The sequence below is a fragment of the Eschrichtius robustus genome, chromosome 12, assembly GCF_028021215.1.
Source record: "Eschrichtius robustus isolate mEscRob2 chromosome 12, mEscRob2.pri, whole genome shotgun sequence".
Classification (NCBI taxonomy): domain Eukaryota; kingdom Metazoa; phylum Chordata; class Mammalia; order Artiodactyla; family Eschrichtiidae; genus Eschrichtius; species Eschrichtius robustus.
Window position 1 is genome coordinate 49682364 of NC_090835.1, and position 16877 is coordinate 49699240.

At 41.2% G+C, this 16877-nt stretch overlaps 2 protein-coding genes across 3 annotated transcripts in view; one reads left to right on the top strand and one right to left on the bottom strand.

Moving 5' to 3' along the window:
- Positions 1 to 3690: 3690 nt before the first annotated feature.
- Positions 3691 to 11531, bottom strand: EPM2AIP1 (EPM2A interacting protein 1). Of its 2 annotated transcripts, none has more exons than XM_068558191.1 (2): positions 8830 to 11531; positions 3691 to 5553 (listed from the first exon to the last, which is right to left on the bottom strand). In XM_068558191.1, exon 1 carries the CDS (start codon positions 11428 to 11430, stop codon positions 9604 to 9606), a length of 1827 nt encoding a protein of 608 aa, XP_068414292.1. In that variant the 5' UTR covers positions 11431 to 11531; the 3' UTR covers positions 3691 to 5553; positions 8830 to 9603. The 2 variants fall into 2 exon arrangements, with proteins under 2 accessions (XP_068414292.1, XP_068414291.1); XM_068558190.1 differs by having other exon boundaries at positions 3691 to 5750.
- Positions 11532 to 11804: 273 nt separating this feature from the next.
- MLH1 (mutL homolog 1) overlaps positions 11805 to 16877 on the top strand; it is a 50401-nt gene continuing 45328 nt past the window's right edge. The window contains exons 1-3 of the mRNA XM_068559401.1: positions 11805 to 12030; positions 13849 to 13939; positions 16132 to 16230. Coding sequence (XP_068415502.1) covers positions 11915 to 12030; positions 13849 to 13939; positions 16132 to 16230 — 306 coding nt within the window. The 5' untranslated portion in view covers positions 11805 to 11914. The remainder of the gene's footprint in view (positions 12031 to 13848; positions 13940 to 16131; positions 16231 to 16877) is intronic.

Sequence of the window (16877 nt, forward strand, 5' to 3'; positions counted from 1 at the left end):
ATATACCCTGAGAAAAACATAATTCAAAAAGATACATGTACCCCAATGTTCATTGCAGCACTATTTACAATACCCAGGACTTGGAAGCAACTTAAATGTCCACTGACAGATGAATAGATAAAGAAGATGTGGTACATATATACAATGGAATATTACTCAGCCATACAAGGAACAAAGTAGGGTCATTTGTAGTGATGTGGATGAACCTAGAGTCTGTCATACAGAGTGAAGTCAGAAAGAGAAAAACAACTATTGTATATTAATACATATATATGGAATCTAGAAAAATGATACTGATGAACCTATTTGCAGGGCACGAAAAGAGACGTAGACGTAGAGAACTGACTTGTGGACATGGGGGACGGGGAAAGGGAGGGTGGGACAAACTGAGAGAGTAGCACTGACATATATACACTACCAGTGTAAAATAGTTAGTGGGAAGTTGCTGTATAACACAGGAAACTCAGCTCGGTGCTCTGTGATGACCTAGAGGGGTAGGATGGGGGGGTGGGAGGGAGGCTCAAGAGGGAGGGGATGTATGTATACATAGAGCTGATTCACTTTGTTTTACAGCAGAAACTAACCCAACATTGTAAAGCAATTATACTCCAATAAAAAAAAAAAGTGATAGTACATCTTAGCAAGATCAGACCCCCATTTAGATAGACATTGAGATTGCTGGCCTCAAAACCATGCTCAAGTTGTACAAGCTTGATAATATTAAATATTTAGCAGGGTCTATATTTATCTGCCTAACGGTGAGTCTGGGATTTTATCACCTGTGTATATAATAAAGTGTCTATTTTTTAAAAAATCCTTTGTAAAGAGGTTGCAGGAAAATGGGGTGCGAGAGGATGGTCATGACCCAGGTCTCAGGTGAGTTCCTGGGACGGGCCACCAAGTGGGGCTTTGCGTAGTAAAGTGAAAGCAGGTTTATTGAGAGAGATACTCCATAGAGTGTAGGTCGTCTCAGAAGGCGAGAGCGGCCCCAAAATATGGGATAGTTTGTTTTTAGGGGCTGGGTAATTTCATAGGCTAATGAGTGGGAGAATTATTCCAACTAGCTTGGGGAAGGGGCAGGGATTTCCAGGAATTGGGCCACCATCCACTTTTGAGCCTTTTATGGGAGGCTCGAACTGTCATGGTGCCTGTGGGTGTGTTATTTAGCATATGCTAATATGCTACAATGAGCGCATAATGAGGCTCAAGGTCTACTGGAAGTTGAATTTTCGACCATCTTGGACCTAGTTGGTTTTAACCAGTTTTGTTTTATCCTCAACGGCTCTGTCATTCTTTTAAAGGCTGTGCCCTGCGCCCCACCCAAGCCCTCCGGAAACCGGTAATATGTACAGTATTTAAACTGTTTCAGAATGAAGCTGAATTCGGCCTCTGGCCCCCGACACTGAATTAAATCTCAGAGACAGAGTTTTGGGTGAAGTAGAAAAGAATAGCTTTATTGCTTTGCCAGGCAAAGGGGGCCACAGAGGGCTAATGTCCTCAAAACTCTGTGTCCCAACCTAGAGGGGTAGTGAGAAGTTTTATAGTAATGGTTCAAAGAGGGGATGATCAGCTTGTGGACATTCTTCTGATTGGTTGGTGGTGAGGTAAGTGGGAGTCAGCATCATCAACCTTCTGGTTCCAACTGGCCTGGGGTCTACATGCTTGTGGGTGGCATACTGTCCTTAACTTCTCCCACCTGGTGGGCGTTTCTGTATCTGCTAAACAGCTCAAAGATATTGTTATGTGTTATCCCTTGAGGGGAACCGGTTCTGCTGTGTAATTCAGAATAACCTTAGGCCCCAATCTGGGACCCAATTTCTTTACCTGTAAAGGAGTTGGGATAAATGAGCTTTCTATGGATTCTTTAACATTCAGTTCTATAAATTCTGACTCAGAAGGATCAATGAGAACTCTGATAACAGGGGACAATAAATCCATCGGAATGGTTTTGAATATCAATGGTTGCTTAACCACCAGAGATGTGATAGACAACTTTTGGTGTGTCTGCCCAGCCCAAACTCTTCTGTAGAGTCTTCCTCTTCAACCCACCCCAACCGCAGGACTGGGGGCCTGGAGCTGTATGTTATGGACCCCTTTCAAGAAAAATATCTTTCCAGTCATAACAATGTTCTCCCATTAAAAATATATATATGAGCAGTGGAGGCTGGTGTTCAGAGAAGAGAATGTAGCAGACGTGCAGAGGGAACACACAAGATCCATGAGGGTAGGAAATTTATTTGGCTTCAAAATCTGAATCTCCAGTGTCCAGACCAGTGCCTGGTTCTAGCGGGCCTTCATTAAATAATTGCTGAATGACCACTGAATTCAATTCCCCCACATGCCTTCTGTAAAATACTTCTGTATTTCTCTAAGCATTCCCTTCTTTCCCTTTAAGCTAGTGCTTGTTGGTTCTCACAACCAGAAATCCCTATCAAATACATTATGGGACCCTTCCCTTCACAACCATCACTCTGGCCTCAGGGAAGACATCAAAGACTGGACTGCCACAAGTTCCTGCCCGGAAATGTGGAACTGGCATATGAGACTGGGTTAGTTGGTCAGTGGCCCTGGAGTGGGGTAGTGATGGAGAGCCACGGAGGTGTACAAGGCTGGCTGGCAAATGGAGGGAAGTTGACAGTGGTGGTTCCGAGAGACATCCTCCCCCTTAAGTTGGAGTAAAATTTCCTTCCCATTAGTCAAAACCAAATGGCAAACTTTTGCGGGTGAGGAAATGTTTTGATTGTGGTGAGTTTCATGCATTTATGTCAAAACAAATCAAATTTTATACTTTAAATATGTGCAGTTTATTGTTACTTCATTGTATTGATACATCAGTAAAGTTATAAAAAATGTGGTAAGTGCTTAAGTCGAATTCTTTCAGTTATTTTATAATAACCAATAATATACCAATAATTTAAGGAGGCCTTTGTTATGACTGCTATTTTGGACTGTGCTTAATATCAGCACTTATTTATTCCAATGCCTTCTCACCCCTGTTCACCCCTCTCAGCCCCCACCTACCCCTCATGGAAGTGAACATGTAATAGTAAATTGTAATAATGTAAACCAAGTTGGTGAACTCTAATTCATAATCAGTGGAACTAAAATGCGAGACCTTACACATTTCTTGAATTTATCAACGGGGTTTTACATTTTAATCTTACTTCTCTAAATCCCTTCCAGGAGTTAAATATTACTGTAAATTATGTTATACTAATTATTTTAATCATAGGGCGTATTTGCCTCTTATTCCCTACAGAACTAGTAATTGACAACATAAACCAGTGTCATGGCTTGTTAAAATTATCTATGTAGACTACAACCACTTTAACGACGGGCTCAAACCATTTATCTTCAATCCCCAATTTACCAGCAATGTCTAGTACACAGCAGAGCAAGTTGGGGGAAGGGAAGGGATAAAGGATATGATGTAAGATGGGGTAGGAAGAAAAAGGGTGTGTGTGGGTACAGATCTTGCAGACCATGATAGACCTTGGATCTTATTCTAATTGTGATAGTAAGCCACTGGAGGATTCTGAACAGAGGACTGGCATGCTGATTTATATTTTAAAATAAGGATCAGTTTAGTTGCTGTGAGAATAATTATGAGGGAAGTGTGGAAGCAGGGTATATACCAAGGAGAATACCAAGAAAAATGGGTGCTCACGTTCACTGAAAGACAGACACAAAAATGTTCATAGCAACTTTATTCATAATAACCACAAACTGGAAACAACCAAAATTTCCATCAACAGTAGAATGGATTCATAAATTGTGGTATAAGTCATACAATGGTATACTACACAGAAGTAAAAAACGAATTGCTGCTACATGCAACATGGATGACTCACAGACACAATGTTGAACAAAAGAGTACATATAATTATTACATTTACATGAAGCTTTAAAACAGACAAAGGTAATCCATGGTGATAAAGGTCAGAATAGCGGTTATTTGTGTGTGTGGGGGGGCATAGGGCACTGGGGTACTAGAAATGTTCAGTATCTTGATTTGGGTGATGGGTTCAAGGGTGTATATAAAAATCCACTGAGGTGTACATTAAATATTTGCATTTTACTGAATGTAATTTCACCTCAATTAAAAAGAAAAAATATTTTCAAAGATATTTTACAAATAGGGAGATATAACTATACGTGTAGTCGGTAGTATTGTCTTCCAAATATTTCGGGTTCTCTTCCAAGGCACGAGGAAGGATTACACTCCTCCTTGAACTTTGGTGTGGCCATGTGATTTCCTTTGGCCAGTGAAAGTGCTTTAAGGGCTGGCCTGTAAGTGATTTGCCAGACTTTTTCATTTCCCAAAATGAGTAGCCACACCATACATGACAACTGCTTGGTCAGCCTGAGTCCTAGAATGAGGACCACTTAGAGCAGGATCAGTGAACATTTTCTGTACAGGGTCACACAGTAAATATTTTAGACTTTGTGGGCCAGACACTTTCTTCCACAACTACGCGACTCTGACACTGTAGAGCAAAAGCAGCCAGACAATACATAAACAAACGGGCAAGGGTATTTTCCAATAAAATCTTTATTTACAGAAACAGGCAGCAGGACAGATTTTGCCCATGGCCATAGTTCTTCAATCCCTGACTTAGAGCAAAGCCCCTAGCCAAGCTACAAGAGAAAAGCTGGGATTTTGGGGTTGTTACCGCACAGCAACCTAGCCCATTCTGATACAGAAACTGGTTCTGTTTTCGAAAAACCTAGCGTACTGAACATTGGCTTAGTTGGCAGGCATTCAGGAATTGCTAGTGGAAGATGGAAGAAATAACTTATGCAGGGGCGATGCATGTTAATGGAGTGATGAAACTGTCCCGAGAGAATCTGGAAGGCAGAGAATCTATCCTTTACTCAAGAAAAAAAAAAAAAAAGACAAGAAAACAAAATATGTTATGGTTGCTGTTGGCCCCATTTGACAAAATAGACAGGAAAGAGATGAACTCAGAAAAGAATTCATCAGTTTGCAAGCAAAAAACCAAGGGAATAAAGAGAGTTCACAAACTCAAGTACTTACTGGGTAGGAAGAGGCTACTTCTCAATTACAAAGAGATAAAAGCGAGAAATCCTATACGCCAAAGGTTGACTAAAACCCACTTTTGCAGCAAGGATCAAATCACTGGATGACTATCACACCTACTGTTAAAACCTCTGAATTAATTAATGGGCCTCAGATTAAAAGTCCAACGAAGACTGTAACACTGGTTAATCCCTTAAACTGGAAAAAAATGGCTCAGGGAAAAAGAGACTAAGGGTATGGCTCTCCCACAAAGCCTGAAAGCCCAAGTTACCCAGAAAGTAAGTTCAGAGAGGCATGTGAAAAAGAAAGCAAAGAAACATAGCAAATCTAAGAAGTACACGTTGACCAGATGTCACTTTCGGGTTACCTTCCTTGGGGAGGTGATGAGGACATTCTGCAGGTAGGAAAGCAAGTGAACTGAATATCTAGTGACCAGAAGGGCTGACTGAGTCATTCTTCTAACATTTTGTTAAATTTACTTACTTTAAAATCCCAGAAGAGCCAGAAATTATCTGTAAAGGAAAAGAGCAAGTAAATAAGATGCCATTTTCTCCTAGGGTTGATGCTTACAGAAGGAAAATGGATATTAACTCTTAAGCAGCATTATCTTTTTCCAATACTGAATGCAACTTTTTAATTACTGAGGTGTTGTTTTAGTCCACTAAATAGTTGTCCAATCTTTCTCATCCAGGTTCCTTTGCAAGCCTCCCTTTAGAAATTAAAAAAAAAAAAAATTAAGACTTCTACATCAAGGAGGTAAAGACAATATTACATGGCGGATTTATGTGAGTATACTCAGCTTTACTACTTACGTTTACTAAGGCAAACTGCAATCTAAGTTGTTTTCCTCAACAACATTCACATAGTAAATATTTGAACCACACACCAAGCACTGAACTAAATTCTAGGAATACAATTCCCTAGTCACAAAGAACTTAGTTTCATTTCTTGATTTGTAATACGTGGATAACAATTACCCAGCAAGCAGGTACGGCAGGACCACTGTGAAGGTCAAAGGAGACTATGAAAGGGCTGCAAAGATCGTAAAGCACTATACAAGTATTTATTCATCCAAACATTTATTGAAATGTCAGGCATTGTGCTAAGCACTAGATATAGCAGTGCGCAGGCATATATATGGTCCCAGCCCTTGTGAAGCTTACAGTCTAGCACTGATCAATAAGAAGGAACAACAAAGTGTGCTAAGTATATGGCTGGGGAAGAACAGGGTATTTAGGGAGTGCACAGTAGGGGCACCTAGTCTAGAGGGTATTGATGAAGGCTTCCTAGAGGAAGTGGCATATAAACTGAAACTTGAACAGCCTTATCCCAAGAGCAGTGGTGAAAGCAGAGGAGTGATATGACCAGATACATCTTTTGGAACAATCTGGCTGCAGTGTGAAAGGGCTCACAACCAGAGAAATGGAGCCTGAGAAGGCCAGTGCTATAACTTAGGTAGGTTGATGGCCTTGATCAGGATAGTAGCATTGTAGAATCAAGAAAAGTTTAGGCAACAGACTCAACAGAAAGGTGTGTGTGAGTGGATGTGATGGATGAAGAGGGAAAAGTCATGGCTAACTGGGTTTGGGGCTTGGGTCAGGGCAACTGAATGGTTGGCAGTGGTGGTGCCATTTACTGAGAGAGGGACCAGGAAAGGAGGAGCAGGTCTGGGGGGCAAGGTCAAGGACATGTTGTGGTACCTATGAGATAGCAAAGTGGAGTTAAGTTAGCAATTAGATATAGGAACCAGGAAAGGTCTAGAAAGGAGATACGAATTTGGGAGTCATTTGCGTAAAGTTGGTAAGTGAAGCCATGAAAGAAAAAAGAGATCAGCTACGGAGATGATGTAGAATAGAACAGCTTAAAACCAAATTTAAAAATCCCAAGGACACAGATGTTTAAGGGAAAGAGGTGCGTGCAAAGAAGACTGAGAAAGCATACTTGGAGATGATATCTCCCTGAAGCCAAACTAAACAAGTATTTAATGAAGGGTGGCCAGTGGTGTAAAGAGGGTAGGAATATTGACAAGGACTTAGTAAGCTTGGTAGAGCAGTCTCAGCAGCAATATGGGAGAGTGGAAACACAGACAAATGTTTTAAGAAAACTAGTAGGAATGGGAGATATGGGGACATAGAGTTTTTTAAAAATAGTACTTATTTTAACTATATTCACTGATACAACAGGACTAGTAACAACTATTTTATAAAAAGAAATTTTTAAAGACTGCCATGCAGCTACAGAATTACTTAGTACAGAAAACAGTAAAATACACACTTTTTCTTTTTTACAAAGACTAATTTATGGTAATTCTCTATTGTTCAGGGTGAATTTAAAATTCTTAGCTTATGCCTCCCCCACATTCACTGACTATATAACTAATCTTATTATTACCTTAAGCAAAATATATAGTGGAACTTCACAAAATGTACAAGAGTTCAATATTTAAGGAACTGGGGTTAGAAAGCAGAAGCAGCTTTCAGGTCTTCCAATTATCCTTTCAATAAAGCACCTGCCACGAAAGACAATACTCCAAACTATTGGGAAATTACCGGTAGATTTTTGTTGTTGTTGTTTGGTTTTTCACTATGTTGTTTTTCCAGATATTTAAGTTTACTTCCTGTTAACCCAAATCTTAACTTGACCCTTCTTGCTACGTATCTTAGTAATACATTACACGTTCTTTTCTGCCCTAAACCAATTATGTATAATAGAACAGAGCCCTTTAATCTGGTTCAATACCAATTACTGATTTATAAATGCTATTGTGAGCTACCAGAACCTAGCAAGGCCTTGATTGCATCTTACCAGCCAACTTGGAATGTTGGAATTAGTTTCCCCTATCAAGTATTATCAGTTTTCCCAACTTGCCCTTCTAATTCTGCTTCTACCGGTAATTTGCCCTGTCCCTCGAAATATAAGAGGATCTACACAGGGGGTCTACTGGCACTTTGGGAGGAATAAGTCTTTATTGTGCTGTGCTGTCCTATGCACTGCGGGGGATGGGGTGTCGTTCACGCTTACATGCCAGCAGAACTTCCCTCAATAAGTGTGACAATTAAAACAGTCCCCTTTATGTCTCCCAACATCCTCTGGAAAGAGGGCATACTGTCTCTGGTTGAGAACCACTGGCAGAATTTTGGTTCTTGGGCTCTTTATGGCATCTATTTTGATAGCTCAGGCTTCAGTTCCTTCTAAATTCTTGTTTGTATTCTGATTCCTTGAATTTGCTGAATTAGTGGCCACACAAAAATTCATTACAATAGTTAAGACAGGACTTGAACACAAGTTTTCAAATTGTACTTGAGAGGATCTCTAAGTTGGGTCCTCTTCTTAAATCATTTCACATATTTGGCTTTACTGTAAGATTTCCTTTTCATGGTTAACATAAGTTTGAAAATTACTGTTTTAGCACAAAGCAGATGTCTCACTTAGAAATACGAAGTGCTACAATCTGTAAATAAAGCTGCTTCTTGAGAGTTAAGTATTTCCACTTGTGCACTGTCTTAAATACACAATGTGTGGGATAGTGTCAAATTTATAATAAATCCATTTCCAGCAACAAACAACATTTGATATTATATCACTTTAAAATAAAGGGTTTCCTTTAAGCAGGATTTCTTTATAAAGCTGCAACACTCATGCAGATAGGACAAATTAGCTAAAATATCTCACACCTCCTGATCCTGGGATGCAAACATCTTTTTTTCTCATCCTTTTTTGACAGGGCCAAACTGTCTAGAGTAGAAAAAAGAATTACTAGTGGGCAACCCCTAAGAGTCTATACTTACCGTAGTCCTTTAGTAGGCAAGCTCATAAAACAGCACCCAACTGTGAAAAATTCAGGGGAAACCTCCAAAAATTGGTTAGTCTGATCTCCAGACTGCAGGAAGCCTCCTAAACTAGCAATTTAAAAAAAATTCTTGCTCCTCTGACTAAAATTTTACGTGCTTATTTTCTGTATTAGTAATATCATTATCGCTAGGGCGGGTGGGAGGGAGGTGAGAAGGAGGAAATATGTCAATATTTACTTTGACTCAGAAATATGTCTAAAAAAAATAGTCTCAAACATTCTGATAGTTCGACAAAATACCTCCACTGTATGTACGTTCCTCCTTTTCAGAAAATTCTGCACTTGCTATGTGAGTTTCTGCAAACTGGCTCAAACATATATTTAAGCAGTTGATAATTTCCAACTATATGCATCAGAATTTTAACACTTTGTTAAAATAAGAGCTAAAGTTTCTTTGAAACACCTTAAAAACAGACTTCTAATTCAACTCACATTATTAGTACTAAATGTCTTTAAAAACAGTTATATCATAAAAGCAAAAGATAATGACTTTGCCATCAAATTAAGTTTTAAAAAAAGGTCTGCATGTTTCAGTCCCATGCTGCCTCTTGAGATGGAAAAAAAAATATGTCTGAAGAATTTGAATTGTGATTAATTTGGATGAATAATGTGGTGCTTTCCCACAATCCAAATTAGTAAACTTGAAAATCAAACAGATGTTTGCTTTTAGAATTGGATTCTGCTGAGTGTTTCAATGTTGTACTACAAAAGTTTATGGATTTGATTCATTTCTTCCTCTCACAAGATCATCCCAAAGCGGCTCTATTTCAGTGGTGGCAATCCGAAACAGGGCATGGAGGTGTTCGTCTGTCAATGGCTGGCTCAAAGTGTGTTGGTTGCGAGTCAAATATGAAAAAGCCTTTTCACAGATTTTGCTACTATCAAACAAGGATGCCACCTTACAGGCAACCCCTTTGATAATCGGGTAAGATTCAGCAGACAATCCAGCATAGAACTGCCCTAAGTCTTTGGTTCTGTATTCGTTCCAAAGGTTAGTATTTGCCTGAAGTTTTGTTAGCTCCACCCTTACTGAAATAGGTGCATATTCAGGTTTAAAGCTAAATGGATTTGCAAAAAGCTCTAAGTCCTTTTTAATGAACTTGAGGTCCTTGAAATGTCTCTCAAACTCTTTTTGTAAGCGACAGATCACCACTCGATACCTATCAGGATCGAGTATTTTTTCGTCTTCTTGAAGATGCCCTTTAAGCTCATCAACAACTTGGCTCAAGGTGGCAAAGTGTGTTAGATTCTTTTCCTCGATATGTCTCTGAAGTAAATTCAGCTTCACTTCAAAGGCACAAATATGGTCAAAGGCAGCAGCAGCAAAGACTTTACTCACTCTCAATAGTTCGCTGAGTTCTCGAAGGTGGTCCATAATATCCACCAAGAAGCCAAAGTCACAAAGCCATTCCTTGTCTGTGAAATGGACCGTTGTTGCCCCTATCGAAACCAAGAATGTTTTTATCTCTTTTCTTAAGGAAAATATTAGTTTTAAAGTCTTTCCTTTTCTAAGCCAATTGTTCAGACAGCGTCCATTAACCCTTTCACCGTGCTCTGATTCAGATTCAGTTAGTAAAGCCTGAAATTCCGGCCGCCTAACGCCTCTGGTCTTAATCAAAACTATCCATTCAGATATGGCATTTACGATTTGATTAACATCTACATCGTAGGAGCTCAACAGTTCCAAGTGAAGAAATCCTGAATAATGGATCACATTCCAACAGTTGGGGCTTACAGCCTTTTCTCTCATGTATGACACCAGTCCTGAGTTCTCACCAATCATCCTCAGAGTGTGGGTCGTGGTCAGTCCAACCATCCGCTGCAGGCTAAGCCCTGCCGTCTGCAGGGCCTCAAGGATTGCCGCCATGAGGGCACCAACACTGAAGTGATGAGTCAGGTTGATTATGGTCAGAAGCTCTTCTTGCACCTCCAAATCGTGGCCTACGCCGCGGACAAAGACCAGGAGGTAGTTCTCATAGGCCACAAAAGCCTGGTCGTCCAAGGCAAGGGAATAGGCTTTAAAGTCCTTGGCTCGGTTAAAAAGCTGACTGCGTAGATTTTGGTTAATGTCCAGGACCCTCTGCCGCGTGATCTCCGGAGATAAATCAATGCCATTCAGAACGCTTACGTGATCGGGCAGCACATCTCTCAGCATCACCTCCATGCACCGGTGTACAAAGTCCCCCTCGCCCCAGCCGCAACCCTTCAAGGCCAAGAGGCGGGCGAGCCCGAGACCTGCACGAGCAGCTCTCTCCTCCGGAGTGAGCGGGGCGGCCTCGGGCAAGTCGCCCTGACGCAGACGCTCCACCAGGGCCGCGCGCTCGCCCTCCGCCACATACCGCTCGTAATAGTCGTGCTCGGCCTCGTAGTGGTGCCTGACGTCGGGTTCGCCGGTGGCTACGACCAGGCGGCGACACACCAGGCACAGGGCGCCCTCGCCCTCCGGAGGCTCCACCACTAGGTACCGCTGGGTCCACTCGGCCCGGAACCCCCGAGACTCGTCGATTTCCATTTTGCTCCTTTTGGGCGTCATCCACATTTCACGGGATGCCACAGGAGCTGGGCCGACCTCCAGGAGGCCGCAAGGAGAGGGGAGGAGCAGGAGCGAGCCAGAAGCGCCTCCTCCACTCTGCGCCAGATCACCCCAGCTGGGGACACCAACCTGCGGCTCCGACACCTCCGTTCCTATTGGCTGGAGATTTCGTATTCCTCAGCCCCAGACATGAGCCAATAGGAAGAGTGGACAGCGATTTTTAGTGCGCAGGCGCACATCCTTCTAGCTGCAAAGTGGACTGAAGCCGCTTTAGGGCGGGACTAAGAGAACCGGAACTCACGGAGTTGACTGGCATTCAAGCTGCCCAATCAATAGCTCACTGTCCCGGAAGCGGCGCTGCCGCTAGAGGGTGGGGCAGGACGGAGTCAGCAGAGTTGATGGAAAGATGTGGGCACGAATCTCTAAGGGGATTGGCTGAAGGCATTTCCAGTTAGCTTCTCGCCGTGACTCGGGCTCCTCTGGCGCCAAAATGTCGCTGGTAGCGGGGGTTATCCGGCGGCTGGACGAGACAGTGGTGAACCGCATCGCGGCAGGGGAAGTTATCCAGCGCCCGGCTAATGCCATCAAGGAGATGATTGAGAACTGGTACGAAGGGAGTCAAGGCTTCCTTAGAGGCTACGACTTAACGGGCCGATGCTCAGGATAGGGCGGACACGCCTCCCTGCCCAGAGCCAAGGCGTGTGCGGCGCAGGGCCGCGGCGGCGGAGGCCGGGGGTCTTGCCTTCGCCCCTCAAGGGTCCTCGAGCGTCCTCGCGAGACTTTAGGGTTGTTGCGGGGCAAGGAGAGGGTTACGCAATATTTTCATGTTGCCATTAAGAGAAGTCCTTTAAAAATTATATATGCGGACGGTGCAGATTTTTAAATGTATAAAAATTTTATAATTTAAAAAGGGAAAAAAACTTCCTTCATCCTTCAGAGGGTACTATGTGTTATCAGTTTCTTGCTTATTCCAGAAGTCATCCATCTACATTCAGAAGTACAATTCATTTTGAGTTTTATTCTAAATAAATTGCTGGGATTTTAGGAGAGGACGGTGGACTTGGGGTTTAACTTGTGATTTCCCTATTGCCAAGTGATTGACCCCACTTAGGATTTTCCTGCCCTTTACTTTTTGCGGGGTCACTTCGAAGATATCTGATTTTATGGATTCTGAAGTTTAGAACTGTCACACAAACCTTGTGGAAGGAAGAGATTAAAAACGTGGAAAGAAAGTTGGGTGTAAACTGTAAACTTTAAAAAGGGCAGAGGCTCATAATGTCCCTAAACGTTATGTCAGATCCTTTGTGTTAAAATGCATTGATGTTAATAAAATCTATACGTTAAAAGGAAAAAAATGTCCCAGCGAAGATTGGTAGGTTTGTAAAGGGATTGTTGTGAAAACACAAACAACCATCGTGGGTAATGGGACTGAAAGAAGAGTGGATCTGAAAGGACCACTGAGAGAAAGGAAGAGAATTAGAAGGTAGACAAAAGAAGGAACAGGGAGACTGGGGACGGTTTCTCCTTTTGACTTTAAATTCACAAAGGCTGGCTTTTGTTTCTACAGTTTTAGAATTAACTGACAGAACGATTTGGGCCTGTTACTGTACTGTGCCAGAAAACTACAGCAATGCTACACATATTAGATCAGTGGATTATAATTCTCTAAGCAGAGATTTTGTATGGAGTCCAGTTACGCTCTTTTTAATACGTAAGTCAAGACGGCTAAGTACAACTTCAATTCAGGGGCTCCTGAGAAAGATCTTTAATATTTCAGTAACTTAATATCTTATTTCTGAATAAAGAATTTTCTGTGTGAGGAGGAGGAAACTTCTCTTTCTCATGCACCCTCAGTCTGGATTTATTATCTCTAGCTCTGTAGGTGCTCTATGCTTGTAGGTTACTCTTTGAAGGAATGAAAAGATGTGTTGACTTCTTAAAGAACTTTCTGCACTGCCATTTTTTCTTTCCCCCAACATAAATATATTTGCATAAAGAAAATAGTGGAGAAAAACATTTAGAATCTTTTTTAATGACATTTTATAAGGGTCATTTAGGAACCTGAGGCTGAATAAAGTTTGAGTAACAGATGGTAGAATTAGTTGAAAAGTAGGTAAGAAAGAGGCATGTGCTAAAAGGTCCCACTTCTAACTTCCCTTTCTTTTTTTCCTAGAGGAACAGAAATGTTGCTGAATGTCCTATTGGAAATGATGGTTTCCCCCTCCGTCCCTCTCTTCCTTCCCTCTCTCTCACACAGCATGTAAACTGATAACAGTGTAGTCACAGAGCCTGTGAGACAAAGGGAAAACACACTGAATCTTATATTTGTCTGGAATTTGTTCTTATCCCTTGACTCGTATTAAAATATGTGCATTAGAGTAGTTGCAGACTAATAAATTATTATTTTTTTGTTTGATTTGCCAGTTTAGATGCAAAATCCACAAGTATTCAAGTGGTTATTAAAGAGGGAGGCCTGAAGTTGATTCAGATCCAAGACAATGGCACCGGGATCAGGGTAAGGAAAACCTCAGAGCAGCAGGATGTTTGTGTGCTTCGTGTGCTACATCTGCAGGAAGTGGTGGGACTTTTCCCTGTTCTGGAAACTTTAGGCTTTTATGGATGGGATTGTTTGAAAAATAAATATTTATTGAGTACCTATTCCATGCTGGGCACTGTTCAGGAGAATAAGGAGGTCAAGGAGCGAGTCATGAAGCTTTAAAGGTTGAGTATCCTGAGCAAAGAGAACAATACACACAAAAACCACGAAATGGAAGCTTGCATGACACGCTTTAGGACTAGCAAGGGGGTTGGTGTGTCTAGAATGGGTGGTGGAGGGAGTGGAAGCCTAAAAGGAAATGAGGTCTGAAGGATAACCAGGCTGAGCATGTAGGACCTTGTAGGATGTTGTAAAATATTTGGCTTTTGCTCTGGATGAGGTGTGATACTCTTTAGAGGGTTTTGAGCAAAGAGGTGACATGCTTTGGCAAGTTTTATAAGAACTCTTTTGTCTGCAATGCAGAAAATAGACTGTAGCAGGACAGGATAGAAGCAGTGAGGAGGCTTTTGAAGCAGTCCAGGAGAGGGGTGATGGTGCCTTGGACGGTTTGGTTGTGACAGAGATGTAAGAAGCAGTGAGATTCTGGGTTGATGAGGAAGACCAAAGCTCTCAGAATTTGCTTGTACAGGGAGTAAGAAAAAGAGGAGTCAAGAATGACTTCAAGGTTTTGGCCTGTGCAAATAGAAAAAAAAGAGTTGCCATTTACTGATGGGAAGGCTATGAAACAAGCAGGTTTGGGGGAAGATCAGAAATTCATTTTGGGGTATGTTGAACTTAAGATGCCTGTTAGTTGGATACATGTGTGAGTCTGGAGATAAAAATTTGGTGTATTGCATTTTGATGGTATTAAAAGCCATGAGACTCACATAAAGAGAAGCTCAACATGACTGGTAACTAGGGAACTACAAATAAAAATTGCAGTGAGATATCACTTGACATCCACTAGGATGGCTGTTATAATTAATTAATTAATAAAAACCAAATATTTCAACTATAATAAAAATTAAAAAAAATATTGACAAGGATGTTGAGAAATTGGAACTCTTGCATGTTGCTGGTGGGAATATAAAATAGTGCAGCCATCGTGGAAAATGGTATGGTGATTCCTCAAAACAATTAAACAATTGCCACATGATCCAGCAATTCCACTTTTGGGTATATACCCAAAAGAGTTGAAAGCAGAGTCTTGAAGAGATTTGCACACTCATGTTCATAGCAACACATTCATGATAACCAAAAGGTGGAGGCAACCCAAGTATCAACAGATGAGTGGATAAACAAAATGTGATAGATACATACAATGGAATGTTATTCAGCCTTACAAAGGAGTGAGATTTTGACAAGTGCTACTACGTGGATGAACCTTGAAGACAGTATGCTAAGTGAAATTAGCCAGTCACAAAAGGACAAATACTATATGATTCCACTTGTATGAGGTACCTAGGGTAGTTAAATGCATAGAATCAGAAAGTAGAATGGTGGTTTCCAGGGGGTTGGGGGCCTGCACCGCATGGCCTGCGGGATCATCTTAGTTACCCGACCAGGGATTGAACCCTTGCCCCCTGCAATGGAAGCATGAAGCCCTAACCACTGAACCACCAGGGAAGTCCCGAGAGCTTTTGTTTAATGGGTACAGTTTGTTTGTGGAGATGCAAGAGTTCTGGACATGGATGTTGGTGATGGTTGCACAACAGTGTGAATGTACTTCATGCCACAGAACTGTACACTTAAAGAGGGTTAAAATGGTAAATCTTGTCATGTATATATTACTACAGTTAAATGTACCTATAGATTTTTAATAAAGAAGTTTTCTAATACAGTAATGAGTTTTGTAAAATCTGTGAGCCTGAGTGAGATCATCAAGACGGTGAGTGTAGACAGAGCAGAGGTCCAGGGATGGAACTGTGAATTATCCACTCTCCGGGGAGATGAGACAGAAGCAGCAAACGAGGCTGACGAATGAGGCGAGAGAGGAAGAAGGTGCAGCAGGACTGATGGAGTTCTGGATGCCCAGAGAGGAGGCTCCTGCTGATTTAGAACTCTTCTCCCAAGAGGAATGTCTTCCTGGATTCAATCAAGAAAAGGGAAATTAAAAAAGATTTGGAAAAATGAGTAACATAATTATTCACTGATTTTTTTGCACCTTCTAGAAAGAAGATCTGGAGATTGTGTGTGAGAGGTTCACCACAAGTAAACTGCAGTCCTTTGAGGATTTAGCTCATATTTCTACCTATGGCTTTCGGGGTGAGGTAAGCTGAGGATTGAAGAAATGTGTAAAACATCCTCCTGTGATGACATTTCTGCCATTTGTCAGCATATGTTTCTCAGCAGGTCAATAAGACATGATACTTTTTACTTGTTAAATATATGCAAATCTAAACAAACTTAGATTCAATTTTCCAAAACTGAGAATTGTTCATAAATACTTTTTAAAAATAATTAATTAATTAATTATTTTATTTTATTTATTTTTTTAACATCTTTATTGGAGTATAATTGCCTTACAATGGTGTGTTAGTTTCTGCTTTATAAGAAAGTGAATCAGCTATACATATACATTTATCCCCATATCTCTTCCCTCTTGCGTCTCCCTCCCTCCCACCCTCCCTATCCATAAATACTTAATACACCATAAACTGTATCTACAGAGACCTCCCAGGTCTCTTGCTGGAAGAAGATAGCACCATCTACCAAGTTTTCTTGTCCAAAATCAAATGTGAATCTTACCAATACTTAGATCCAATTACCCATATACAGAAAAATACAAGGAGCAAGGGAGCATGGTAAATGGTACTGAGACTGGAAATCACATGATAAAAGACGTTTCCTGTAAAGTAAACTGCATGGGGGAAAAAAGGTAAAGAAAGGAGGAAGAAGCATAGATTAGAAGGGATTT